At 36.6% G+C, this 13,373-nt stretch overlaps 1 protein-coding gene across 1 annotated transcript in view; it reads right to left on the bottom strand.

Moving 5' to 3' along the window:
- Positions 1-13,373, bottom strand: part of NALCN (sodium leak channel, non-selective) — a 238,139-nt gene that overhangs the window by 89,264 nt on the left and 135,502 nt on the right. Inside the window, exons 14-15 of the mRNA XM_086741316.1 lie at positions 9,822-9,959; positions 5,833-5,907 (exon numbers count right to left, since the gene is read on the bottom strand). Coding sequence (XP_086597442.1) covers positions 5,833-5,907; positions 9,822-9,959 — 213 coding nt within the window. The remainder of the gene's footprint in view (positions 1-5,832; positions 5,908-9,821; positions 9,960-13,373) is intronic.

The following is a 13,373-nucleotide window of genomic DNA, read 5'->3' as shown; positions in this document are numbered from 1 at the left end:
ATATGAATACTTCACAGACAGCTTTAACTTTGCATGCTTTTACTTTGCACCACCAGCAAACTCTGTCACCTTGCTATTCACCTCATTTTCTAGATAACTTACAAATACTGAGCAGCACAGGCCCCAGCCAAGATCACTATGGAATTCTACTGGTACCTTTCCTGTGTTATGAAAAACAATCATTTATCCCTACCTTTTGTTTTTTATCTTTTTGTCATTATTCCACAAAAATATACTTCTTAAATCGTGTAAGCTTAGAAGGGATTCGCTTTGTATGGTGCAAGGGAACCTGGGATATACACTTGAGAACCCTACATCTCTAAAAATTGCCTTCCAAAATTATCCACTCCTCTTCAATGCCTAGATAAGGAAATCTGCATGAATATTTCAAACTACATATACAACTTTGTAATGTATTAGTGAAGAGGGATGAATTCTACCCAGATGTTTGAAACTCCACAACTTTATTGGCTGCAAAAGCTAATTCAGGGAGCAGGTATTAAAACAGTAGAGTAAGCCCAAAGAGGAGTAATCAACAAGGTAATAGTTAATTTCTCTGTACAGAATGAGGCTATGGAAATCAAAAAGTTTACAAAATTCTGATAGGAAACAGAAAAATATAAGAAATAAAGCCATGTTAAGGAGGCCTGAAGATAAGCAGTAACAATAGTGGGAAGCCTTTGTTTACCGTCATGTATGTTTAGGAAAGGGTAGAAAGGAAGAGATTAACTTTTTACTCATAAGCAACCCCTCACTGAACTATATAGTCAGAGAACAGCTAAGTGAAGAAGCATCTCATGGTTTACTACTGAGGAAGATCTAGTTCCTGACATAAATATCAAAAAGCTATTCTGCAACATTGATAAAAATGCTCTTAAATTCAGATTTTTTTTTACAAGTAGAAGGTCAAAACTGTCTACTACATTGAATTTAAATTAAAAAACGAATTACACAAAATCATAAAGCTTTTGAAGAGAAATTTAAAGCAATCGTCAAACGACAGAAACTGGGAGGGGGCTGTATAGAGTAACTTTAAATATCCTGGTTTAGAAGCACAGAATACATTTACCATCTACAGAAAAACTTCAAGAAGGTCAAAAAGGCCAGTAATGTCAACTGGAGTTCAAGGGTAGCTTTTAAAAGTAAATGGATATGTTTCAGAAAGGGAAGCCATATGCTAAGCAAACAATAGAGAAAAAAAGCATAAATTCTGGCAATTATTTTATAAAACAACAATACAGCAGATCATGAAAGATTTTGAGGGACTACTTTCTAAAGAAATAAAATCTAATAAGGAAGCCTTTAAAAACATATGGAAAGCAGCAAGATCCACAGAGAGTCTAAATCAGTAACAGACTATTAATTGAGAGTGTTCAGAAAAATAAAACCAAAGCAAGAAAGCAAAATGAATAGTGTTGACCACAGAGGAGGTCAAAGAAGACCCTAAACTGTGCCGCAGACTAACCTCCAACAAAAACGTCAGGAGAAAAGCTTTTGGAAGATAACTGTTACAAGGTCAATTTGTTACTCTCCAAGACGTGATAACACTCACTCAAGACTTTTAAAGGATCTCAGATATAACAATGCTGACGTACTGGTAGTGATGAATAACTTGTCACCTAAATAAACTTGGTACCTAGACAAAGGAAAGTGGCAAATGTGACTAAAAAAGAGCTTCAGGATAGAGCATGGAAAATCAGAAACTAATCAGTCTGACTTCATATCTAGGCAAATTGATAGAAATGTAGTAACAACAGAATTAGTAAATATGTGAAAAATATAATGTGAAAAGTTAACACAGATGCTATAAAGGAAAGTCAATCTGTTAAAGTGCTAAATTCCTAAAAAGAAAGTCCAAACTTTATCACAAAAGGCAAAATAAATGAAAGAAATTCTTTCCGTTTCTTTTTATCTATGGGCCAACAATTTTTGGAGAGGGTGGCAAAGACAATAATAAAAGAGAAGGAACTTAAGATTGTAGCTGATAGATTTCCTGTGCCTAAGGTCAGTATCATCCACATAACTGATGCACTGAACACTACAGAAAGTGGCCTCATGGTAAAATAAGCTGTATCAACCTCATACCTCGAGGTTAAGTAGGATGTTAGGGTCAGTCTGGATTGCTGCAAAAGATCAAGTTTGTTGCACAGATGGTGACTATGAGCTACAGGACAACCCCTTTTCACCTGACTTGAGCTATCATGGCAGATGTAGACAAGAGGATGAGACACGTGGCAGAGGACGGCAGACGTATTGCGAATGAACGGAGCTGTAAGACTACAAAGAACAATTCTGATCTTAAGCCAGCTGAATGATGTCTGAGAAAAACACATTCTATTGCTATGTGTGCCTGTTGTGCTACGTAAATCACTTAAATTAATATTTTACAAGTTTTATGTTTGTTCTAGACACTTATGAGATGTACCATAAAAAAGTCAGGAAGGAGATTAATAGTTTTGTCTTCATAGCAAAGCTTGAATACTGTGCAATAAATAATGCACAGGAATCACACACTGTACAATAAAGAAAAAAATACCGACTAGTGGCTTCTTAAAGTGAGCTCTGTCTACTCTTTAGACTAAATGAGGCCAGACTTTTTGAACTAGTATTATGTAATGATGTAATTAAAACCTGAATCATTATGTATATCCTTAACTAAATTTGCACTGGCAAATTAAATTCTAAAAGTTTGCTGGCTTTTAAATACATTATTTCACAATCTTATAATCTCTTAGTAATTTAATTCATTTTTGTTTTGATTTATTCGCATTTAAACACATTTACTGAACCAACATGAATACCAAGTGTTTACATATCATTTTACATTTTAATACATTGCAAATATTAACGAATTAGTCTTCTTTCAATAATCTGAAAGATAAGTGATACTATTTTTCTTATCAAGTTAAGAAAAGGAATTAAGTCATAATTAAGAAGGACACATTTCAAAAGGAATTATTAGCTACGTGTGATTTCTGGCCTCAATTTCTCCTTCCTTCCTTGAAAAACATTCAATATTTCACCATCTGAAAATGTCCTGTGCCTCAAGCTTTCCAGCCATTAAAGACAGGGAAAATATGCAAACATGAAGATGGAAATATTTCTGAGAGCATTAAAGTTTCACCATTTTCAACCAATCAATGTCTTTTACATTAACAGTTTGAATTATTTGATTCCTCCCCTGGAACACTATTCAGCTTTTAATTACAGATGTCAAAAATTTTCCTGTGCAGCAATATAGATCTATTTCTTTATAGAAATGGTCTTGATTAAAACCTGGCAATTACCACACAGTCCTCCTTCTTCTTCCAGCCCATTTTCTTAGTGGAGAATTCAAAATATCATTGAATTAAAAACACTTTCTGCCTTATCTTCTGAGATAAGACAACCAATATTTCAGCATAATAGCGCACAGTCACTATCAGCACTGAGCCTGTGATACCATCTCATTTACCCCACAGGAAATCTTTTCTGTTCTAGACACTTATTCATTTGTCCAATCATTCCAGTAACTCCGTATGATTCAGCTCCAAGAACCGACCTCATACCTCCTTTCACCTTAGGCATTTTAAAAACATGCAACACTTTGTATAACATCCCTTTGCTTGGATAGAATACCAGAAGGGAACACATTCAGCAGCACCGAGTAACAGTCTTTGAAGCAAGGCTACTGTTCAAAGTAATGTTTCAAAAGTATAAGCACAAGTGAACCAGCATCAGCCTCCTTCAACATCTTTACACGTCATAATGGTGTATAATGCATATACCATTATGTCAGTCAGCCAGACTGACATGCTCAACGGCAAAGTGCTGTCCTCTGGCTAAATACCCACTTGGGTCATGGAAACAGGCTATCAGTGTCATCATAGTGCCACGCTGCATGGCACCTAGAAGGTCTGGTGACTCAGGCAGTAGTTTTATTCTTGTCCAGCACCTCACTCATGTAGTTATGCTGCTGGAAGTCTCAAAGCTATGAACTTGAAGGACCTTTTTTTAAAAAAAATTCTACTTATGTCTTTTACTTGAGTGTTCTCTACTGCTATTATGGAGACAGGATTCCTACCAGGCTAACAAGATTTCAGGCTGACACCGTGGCAAGCATTGCAAGTGGTGGCCTGTCATCATTGCTTTTTGTTCACTAGTTCCAGAGTGGGCTGCTAAAATACAGAGTCACGCTGCTGCCATTTCATAGGCAAGGGTGTAGACTTTTAAAAGTGGTTTACAAATTCAAGATTATAAGTATCACAGAAAAGCCACAGGATTTCAAATCTTAAGCTCGTGTCAGAAAGTTGACTTGTGCTCCTAACTCACACAAACATTATGAAAATTTTCCTGTAAGACCATCGGTATGATATGATGTTGCTTACCATACAGCTGAGCCATTTTTATTTCAGACCATTTTACCTCTTGAGACTGATAAAGAGAAAAAGGAATAAACTTGATTTGGTCTACTCACTTTGCATACTGAAGACTGTTTGGCCATCCCAAAATCTGTAAGATGTCTCATTTCACTTATGTGAGTTGATTAACTGAAATCCAGTATTTATATTTCTTTGTGGCAGAAAATATCTGCCCTTTTAACTTATTTAAGGTTTGCAATACATACTGATATTTAATACTATAAGAGCAAAAGCAATATTGATTTCTGTATTGAATCCTATAAAGAAGAATTTAAATTAACAATGTAATATTCTCATTTGCCAGTGTCTTGAAGCAACAGAAGACTGGGAAGCAATATTAGTTGACACATTCCACATATTCACTGACCATATAGGAAACATACAATCTCTAAATCCACAAACGAGAAGTTTGTAGAAAATGAACACAACAAATAAAAACAAAATAAATTAATAAACACATCATTTTAGTTTTAGAATCAAAAGAAAAATAATATAGAGGGGAAAACAACGGAATGGTTATTCTGCACATTAGTTTCAATTGAACAGCTCAATGTAAAATAACTAAATTGTCTAAATTATTTTTCAAGAATTGAAATAACACAATCCTACAACAGTAGCTGATGCACCTGAAAAATGAAGAAAACCAGCACAGGATGGGTGAAAGAAGGCTATAACCCAAATATTAAAAAAGAAGTTCCCACATATTAAGCCCTCATTTTGCTACTTTGTGCATTAAATAGGCAAATGTTGATATTTTTTGCTCCTCTTTGTGCAGATTAAAGCACAACTATATATCTATGTAAAAGCTACAAATACATTCCTCTCTGGTGGTTTTTGCACAAGGTCAGAACGGCCAACATGAACTCTAGTGACATTTGGTTTATGTGATTGTCATTTAGGGTTTCAGGCATGAGAGAATAACTTCTTCGTAATTTTGGTCCCCAGATCTGGAGAATGAAGCAAGTGAAGTTTGCCAAGTGTCTTCAGCACTCATCTAACACATTCAACCTAGTCCCCTCTATTGCTTCCTGTCTGTGGACCCTTGCCAGTGCTCTCCCCTGCCATCGCGCTATGGTGTGCTCATATAGTATCACAGAATGGTTCAAAGAACTTTAAGGATCATCTAGTCCAACCCCCCAACATCTTTCACTAGGCTATAAGCAAAGAGATAACCTAGCTGTGATTTTAAAATTATTTTAATTACATTACTATCTAAGTTGACGTTCACCAAATATTTAAACTAACTTCTGAATCTCTTTTATAGTCTCTAAATTTCTACCTCAGATTGTGTGATGGTCAACTATCTAACAAAATACTGCTATTCTCTTCAACATCTACTGTTTTGTTCACTTTGATGACAATGTTTCACATCTTTCACCATAAAAACACCAGTAATGTTTTACTGAAACTACTTCCAAACACATTTTCTTACTTGTTTAAGTTTCTTCAGATCTTCATCAAGTTCCAGGTTGTCCAAAATAACAGCAACAAACAAGCTGAGCAGAATCTACAAAACAATTGCAAATTATTTGTTAAAGCTTATTTTTCTTAAGAAGTACTATGAAATGACATGGAAAAATGAGGGTCCTATAGATGTAAACAGGCGTCTTGCTGAACTGTTGAACTAATACCCCCTGCTACTATACATCTGCTAGCCATTTAGCAAGTAGTAAATTGGTTTTTAGCTTATCATACAGTTATTATACGAATTTTAAAATTTTGAATTCTAGGTTTTACAACCAATGCATTACGTATGTTGAACTATACACTCATCAAAATGTATTTCACAGAAAAGAAAACTAAATTCATCAGAAACAATAATAAAAAAAAAAAACCCACAAAGCAGAATCCTAAAGTAGCTCGTAAAACTAAGGTGCTTTCAGTTAAAGTGGGAATTTTTAGAATAGAGGCCACCTAACACTAATTTACTTTATGGACTTGCCCAGTGCTCAGAAAGCCTCTGTGCAAAGTAGCTAACTCCACTTTGAAAGAAAAGTAAGCTGTGTCATTATTTGCATGCATTGGGAGCCACAGTGCAGGAAATTCATACACTTTTGTTTACTATACATTAAATATTGTGTAGATATGGCTCTAGGGGGAAGAATCCTGGGGGGGGGGAGGGGGGAAACGTGTATATCAGATCATTTTATTTCCCCTGTGTAGAGATACTGACCAGATGCCAAAGAAGCTGAAAATGTGACTAACACAGCTGAGAAGGAGACAGAACTAAGAGGCGAGAGAAGATACTACCTTTCATCATATATCCTCAGAAAATTTACATCTTAAGGCAGTAAATTTTACAGCTGTTAGCAACTGCCAAGGTTTTAGTCTCTGAGGTTCAAGGCAAATATACTCAAACTTACTGAGCTCCTACAGGGAAACACCAATTTCCTAGAGATATGACAAGGAACCTAACTTCTTTTCAGTTACAGGCCTAAAACATTTCTGTGGTCTTGGACCGCTGAGTGACAACCAGAGCAGACATATCTGTCCACCACTGTTGTAAACGAAGTGTAAGTTTACCTGCCTTTCAATCACACTGGAAAATTATTACCCATCTATATGGAAGATTAAATTTAAGTAGCTTAGTACACCAGACAGGGGATTTGAACCCATCTATTCTGGTGCAGATGCCTGCATTCTGAGCTGGGTGTCTGGACCTCATTCCAGAGCAGGATTCCCTTTCCCTCCATGAACTACAAAGGTACAGAAGACATGAGAAGGACTCTCACTCAAAAATTTATGAAATGTCAGTGTTCAGAGAAAAAAAAGAGTTCTTTTAATAGGAAACTGGCTTTAGCAGTATGTAGAATTTCCTGCAGCTGTTAGAAAAGACATTATTTATGCCACATACTTAAACAGTATCTCATACAGTTTTCAATGATCCAACTACTATGAATAGTGGATGTTAAGATGGTCTTCAGAATAGCAAAGAAAGATAGAATTCTGATAAAATACATAATCCCTGGCACAAACTACTTAAATATCTAATTGCTAATGAACAGTTTTGCTATCATTCTGTCAGGATTTTACAGTATGGTGTTTTTCTTCTTCAAATAAGTTATATAGTCTATGATACTCCAGTACCTGCAGCTCAGAGCATACTAGGTAAGGAAGTACAGCTCCACACTAAAAATAAGTATAGTACTCATTAAATATGTCACCACTTACAGCCTTGCTGCTTCCAGCAGAGATATGTATCAAGGCATCAAGACTTTCATTAACTCCCTTGTCACTTTTTTTCAACAAGCACCAAAGACGTCATACCACAACAGAAAAGTTAAATGCAAACTTGTTATTTGTTTAACTTCCTCGGCTGCCATCTCACCTAATAACAGTCCTTGCTTCCAAGAGAGGTTTTGTTTTTTCAGCTTCAATTTTTCTTTGCCTTCTAATGTGAAACCTATTCATTTCTTTCTAAGGCTCTACAGTCTGCTTTGCCAAATGCCTGCAATTATCACTTCTCAACTCTAATCCTCCCCCCTCTTCTGGCTGATGAAAGTCATTTCTTCATTTGACTTCACTCTTATTATTCACTGATGGCTGTTTATTCTTAGAACTCTTCTTTTTGGTTTTAGCAACAGCCCAACTGTTTTCATGCTCCTTTACTAATTCCACATTATTTTGTTTCTTTAAGCTTCTTTTGCCTCCAGACAACTCTGCCCTACAAAGCTTTTCTCTTCCAGGGTCTGAGGAAGATCTTAGAACAGAAACTAACAACTTTGTAAGGCCAGGTAACTCTGAAAAGTTATCTTAGCAGAGCATCTTCATCCATTGAAAATATGCATAGATGAATGGGAAGAAACGTGTACACTTATGAAGGAATGCAAGGACTGTGTACTTAAACGCAAATTCCCCATAAAAGGACTAAGGATGGTCTACAGAAAAGTGACTTAGCTCCTAGCAAAATAAGTGCTTTGAGTAAACAAATGGAGAAGTCCCAGATCACTCTTTCAAAATATGAAACATAAAGCAGAATACTAAAATTGCTCTTACAGCTAAGTTGCTTCTCAATTAAGACTTGCATTTTTAGCACAGAGGCCACCTGACACTAATTTACTTTATGGACTTGCTTAATGCTCATCTAAGAGAGAAAAATGGATTCCAGTTCAGAAAATGTTCTTGGCAAAGAATCAGATAAACAGCAATGAGATTCTCTAACAAGTAACTGCTTGCAAATCCATGACCAAACCCCACTTCCTTTTGGCTTTCTATCCCCATTTCTCAAGGAGTTTTAAAGATCACTTCAACATGAAAAATTACTTTTCCAGACTCCAAGGGCTCTTCTGATCCTTGTGAACAAATTGCATGTCCTATATATCCTCTGATACATACATTTGTTTGGCTTATACTTTAATTTGATTAAGCAGCTCTAAAAGAATCAAATGCTCTTTACTGCCTTTTATGAAGTGGTCAAGATTTCAACCCATGTGAGGGAACCTGTTGCATTCACAATTACACTCTGATCGTTCAGACTTTAGAGGTGAAATAGGGCAGACAACAAAGGAAAAAGAAGTATATGGAAACTGATGGAGACTGTATCAATACAGTTAGTACCTTATATAAGTAGACAGCAGAGCAAAGAAAGAAAATGTAATGAAGAAAGTGAAAATATGAATAAGTGCATCAAAAACTGTAATGAATGTAACATACAAAATGAGCAAAAGTAAGAGCGAATTAAGGGTGGCCAAAATGATTTTATACATATATAGGAAAAATACCCCTATTGTGGTATTTTCTCTCAGTTGGTATTCAAAATACAGTACCAAGCCCTTATACAGCATATTCAAAAAACTGTTTCTCTTACCATTTTCTCTATACAAAATTGTAATCACCCCATTTGAAATGCATACCGATATGCACTTAGATATAATCCCCGTTGCCATTCACATGCAGAAACTGCTTCATTAATTCTCATCCTTTTATTGCTTGATATACTACATCATGTATTTTCCATGCATTGATTTTTCATTAGACAACAGGAAAGCAGTGATTTCTAGTTAAGAGCTTGCATCCCGAGGCTTTATACTTCTCACTTTAATTACTGTTGCAAAGAGAATGCAATGGAAGTTGAGGAGATCATTTCTACATGATAAATAAAAGCACGTGCTTCACTCTGAAATCATCAGAACTGTGAAGGTACAAGACAGTTAACAATTACATTATTAGTCTAGCAGCATGATTTGGATCTTACGAAGAACAACACCACACCAAAACAAAGGCTTAGCACCTTATGCCACATGGCTGAAGGGTAAATTGCCCAGAGAGGTGGTAGACGCCCCATCCCTGGAGACATTCAAGGCCAGGCTGGATGAGGCTCTGAGCAACCTGATCTAGTTGAAGATGTCCCTGCTCCTTGCAGAGCTATGAGAATGATTCAAAACAAAGAAAAGCACAGCACATTTGTAAGTCAAAACTTACTAGAGTAGCAAAAAGATGATATAGTATAAAATAAATGGCAACTACTGGTGCCCACATATGTCCTACAGCATTCAGTGTCTGATCCATGACATCCACCCATCCTTCCTGTGTGAGAATCTGAAACATCGACATGAATGCCTGCAAGAAAAAGAATTACAAATATGTTAACAATTCAGAAATTATATTAATATGGTTTTATAACACATTCCTCAAGTTGATCTATCAGAGCAGAACACTTGGTTTGGTTTGCTTTTTAAATCTTAATAAACAAATGTATTTCAATCTGTAAAGTCAGGGGAAAAGCTATTCCAGAATTAAAGGAGAAATAAATAGCTTAACATTTCATAAAACTGTAATCTGCAACTTGTAGCACAGACCCAGCTCCATTAACCCACATAAAGTGCTTTTTGGTTTCCTCCAGGGCTGACAAAACAGGAGAAATATCTTGAGCAACAGAGATGATTGTTTTAAATGTTATACTGTATTATAATTCTGTGATTATGCTTATTCTTCAGTGTTACCTTTCCATAAATATACCTATAATAAACTGTTATAATGAAATGTGACCATACATTTAAGTTCTCTTAACAGCAGAAGCATTCTAGGCATTCCATAGAAAAGACTAATCAATACAAGGCAAGGTCACAGTTCTTCCACCCTTTTCAGTCAGTCAGATACTTTCCCTATACATTTTGTAAATAACATTCTTTGTGGAACTGTTCCTGTAACATTTTCAAATCCATTTGGATCAGAAAGTGCATGTCAAAAATGGAGAGAATAATGGAAATGTTTCAGTCATCTTTAGTGAGAGGAATATATGAATCCAGATAAGCCTTACAACTGGTATGTCTTAGACCTTTGAAACCCCAGCTTCAGCCTCCAGCACAGACCAGAATCTAACTGGACACAACCAGCACGTGAGTGTGACTTATACATCATACACAGACTGTGCTCTGCCTCAGCCACAGAAGGTCGACTGTGTTATCAACGTGAAGTGTGGATCTCGGTAGTCCTAAATCTCTCTATAAGGTCAAACTGTTGCACAAGTTTCTTTGCTTTTGCCTGACATCAAAAGTATTGTCTTTCAAGACAGAAAGCATCAAAGCTGATATCTTACTGAAGCTTAATATGTAACAAAAAAAAGTGTTAGAAACTGAAGATGGTAACAATGCAGCTTCTGGATAACAGGATTCCTCAAATTCAAAATGTTGACACAGTGACAAAGATATATTTGTCTATGCTTAGTGTGCCTGAGAGCCCCAGCAATGGCAGACTAACACAATAATGCACTTGGCACAACGAGGTCTCTTCTTGTCACACCCACGAGAAAACAGTACCTAGAGAGCCCTTCTCATCAACTTAACCTAAGCCCAAATGCATGCTGGAAGAGTTGAAAACATGTAGATACATAAACTTATGTGATTGAAAAACAATAACATGGGTTCTAATTAATTTTTAAAGCTGCTAGGAAAACTAATCCAAGGGGAGAGATTTCAAGTTTATATTACTAATATTATTACAGCCAAGTACTTTGCTTGAGCTTCTTACCAAGTCTGAAGAGTTTTTCAAACAAAACAATGTCTTCTCTAAGCAGTTTCTCCCAATGCAACCAGGACCCTTAAGATTACACCCACACCCTTAAGGGACTCCACTCCAGGCTGTGATTTCTACCCTGCAGTGTAGGCCAATTTACTCTAGACTGTCAATGTGCATGTACACAGCACTTGGTCCTGCATCTCCTCCTGGCCATATGTGATGTCCCTACGGCCATAACACATCATTAATATTTGGTGACAAGAAGCTGGTTCCAACTATAAGAAGGATGTGGCATAGTTTGCCACACACTGTTTCTGTATTATGAAATCAAGGGTGTCTGCTATATGCTTAAAATTTGAAAGGAGGGCCTGCGAGTGCAAAGCTTGCCGGAGTGGTGTAGGAGGGCTGGGTAAGGCAGGGACAATCTATTGTAGTGCATCCTCTTATGTGAGGCACTGCCTTTCTGGAGTGTCCAGCTGGAGAGAACTATTCTCCTGCCCGTGCTCAGGGATTGCCTAGGAGGGAGTTAGCTGGAAGCAGGAAGAAAGTTAACAACTCAGCAGTACCAGTATCAGGAGTCCACTGAGCTCGAGCTCAGTGTCTGGCCCTCTTTAATTGACCACTGAGAAGGATCCTAGGACTATAGCTTTTTCTCCTCTGTCCATTATAACTAGTACATATTTTAAAATATGAAAATTGGATCATGTTGCCTCTATATCATGTTCAGAGGAAGAATTGTGCATTTTTACTCTCTTAGTGGGGCTCCAAACATCTAGCTGCTAAGGGCTTTGTAAAAAAGTTGCCTGCTGGTTCTCACAAAAAAAACCCCCTGCATGTCAGAATGCAGCTTGGTTTCTTATTGCTGCTATGTTCTGTGGCACTCTGAAGCAGACAGAAGCATAAACACATTGTTAGGCTAAGACCAAGGAGTTTGAGAGCTATTTTACAGATGCTTTTCAGAATTAAATCGTATCAATCATATTTTCAGAGGTCATTAAGCCTACAAGTCCAAATCACTCACAAGAAGTGAAGCTAAGGTGTACATGGAGCAGATAAAGGCATCCAAGTGAGCAATTGCACACATTGGAAGATTAAGTTAAACATAAGACTTTAATTTCTACATCAGTAACATCTTGACCAAATGTAATGTCCTAGCCTTTCCTTTGAACACACAGATCTCACAGAGAACAAAGGCTAGCATAAACTAGAAGCAGCAGAGAAAACTGCTCGCAACTACTTTTCTGTAAATTCTTTATATCAGCTAAAATATTTGCTATGTTATGTTTTAGGAGAGCCCAAATATCTACCTTTAAAGCCAGCAGTGGGGCGTATCACTTAATGTAGTGCTGACCTTATATTTCAGCAAGGAGTGTCGCACCAGTCAGGTATGACCACCATGGGCTCCAGAGGTGCTCTGAGTGCAGGGGAAACAGAGACTGCCTGTTTTAGCTTCACCTCCTCCTCCTCCTCACAAAGGGAAGCTGAAAAGTACCTCCAATCCTATGTTGTGGACCCCTCAGTAACACACAAGCACCACATTAATTTGGAAAAGACATTTTCTTAACATCATAAAAAACTAATCTTCCATCTAAAACAGTTGTCCATAAAGTGTATAGTTACATAAAATGGCCTTTCAATATAATTTAAACATTTTACTCTAACATTAAAGTCCAGTATATGGCAAAACATTAGTTTTAAGAAAATAAGGCAGTGCACAATGAGTATGTGCTTCACACTCAGCAACCTCCTTCAGAGCAAGTTATTTTTAGCTGAAAGGTATACTTCTCACTGTTTATTTTAAAATTAATTTGAAATGCAACTAGCTGACAGAATCAACATCTGTGAAGATGAGACTTAGAGATTTATGCAAATGGTGATTTTCTGAATTAATTTGTGTTATAGAAAAGACTGTCAATTTCTTTGAGTATTTATACCCTATTACTTAATTAGCTGTTTTGGTGATGGAAGTCAAACTACCTTTTTATTTATAGTGGAAGACTGGCAAAGGTTCAGTGG

The sequence above is a fragment of the Chlamydotis macqueenii genome, chromosome 1, assembly GCF_036417535.1.
Source record: "Chlamydotis macqueenii isolate bChlMac1 chromosome 1, bChlMac1.mat, whole genome shotgun sequence".
NCBI lineage: Eukaryota > Metazoa > Chordata > Aves > Otidiformes > Otididae > Chlamydotis > Chlamydotis macqueenii.
Note: the sequence above shows the minus strand (reverse complement) of the source record. Positions and strands in the feature narration are given on the sequence as shown.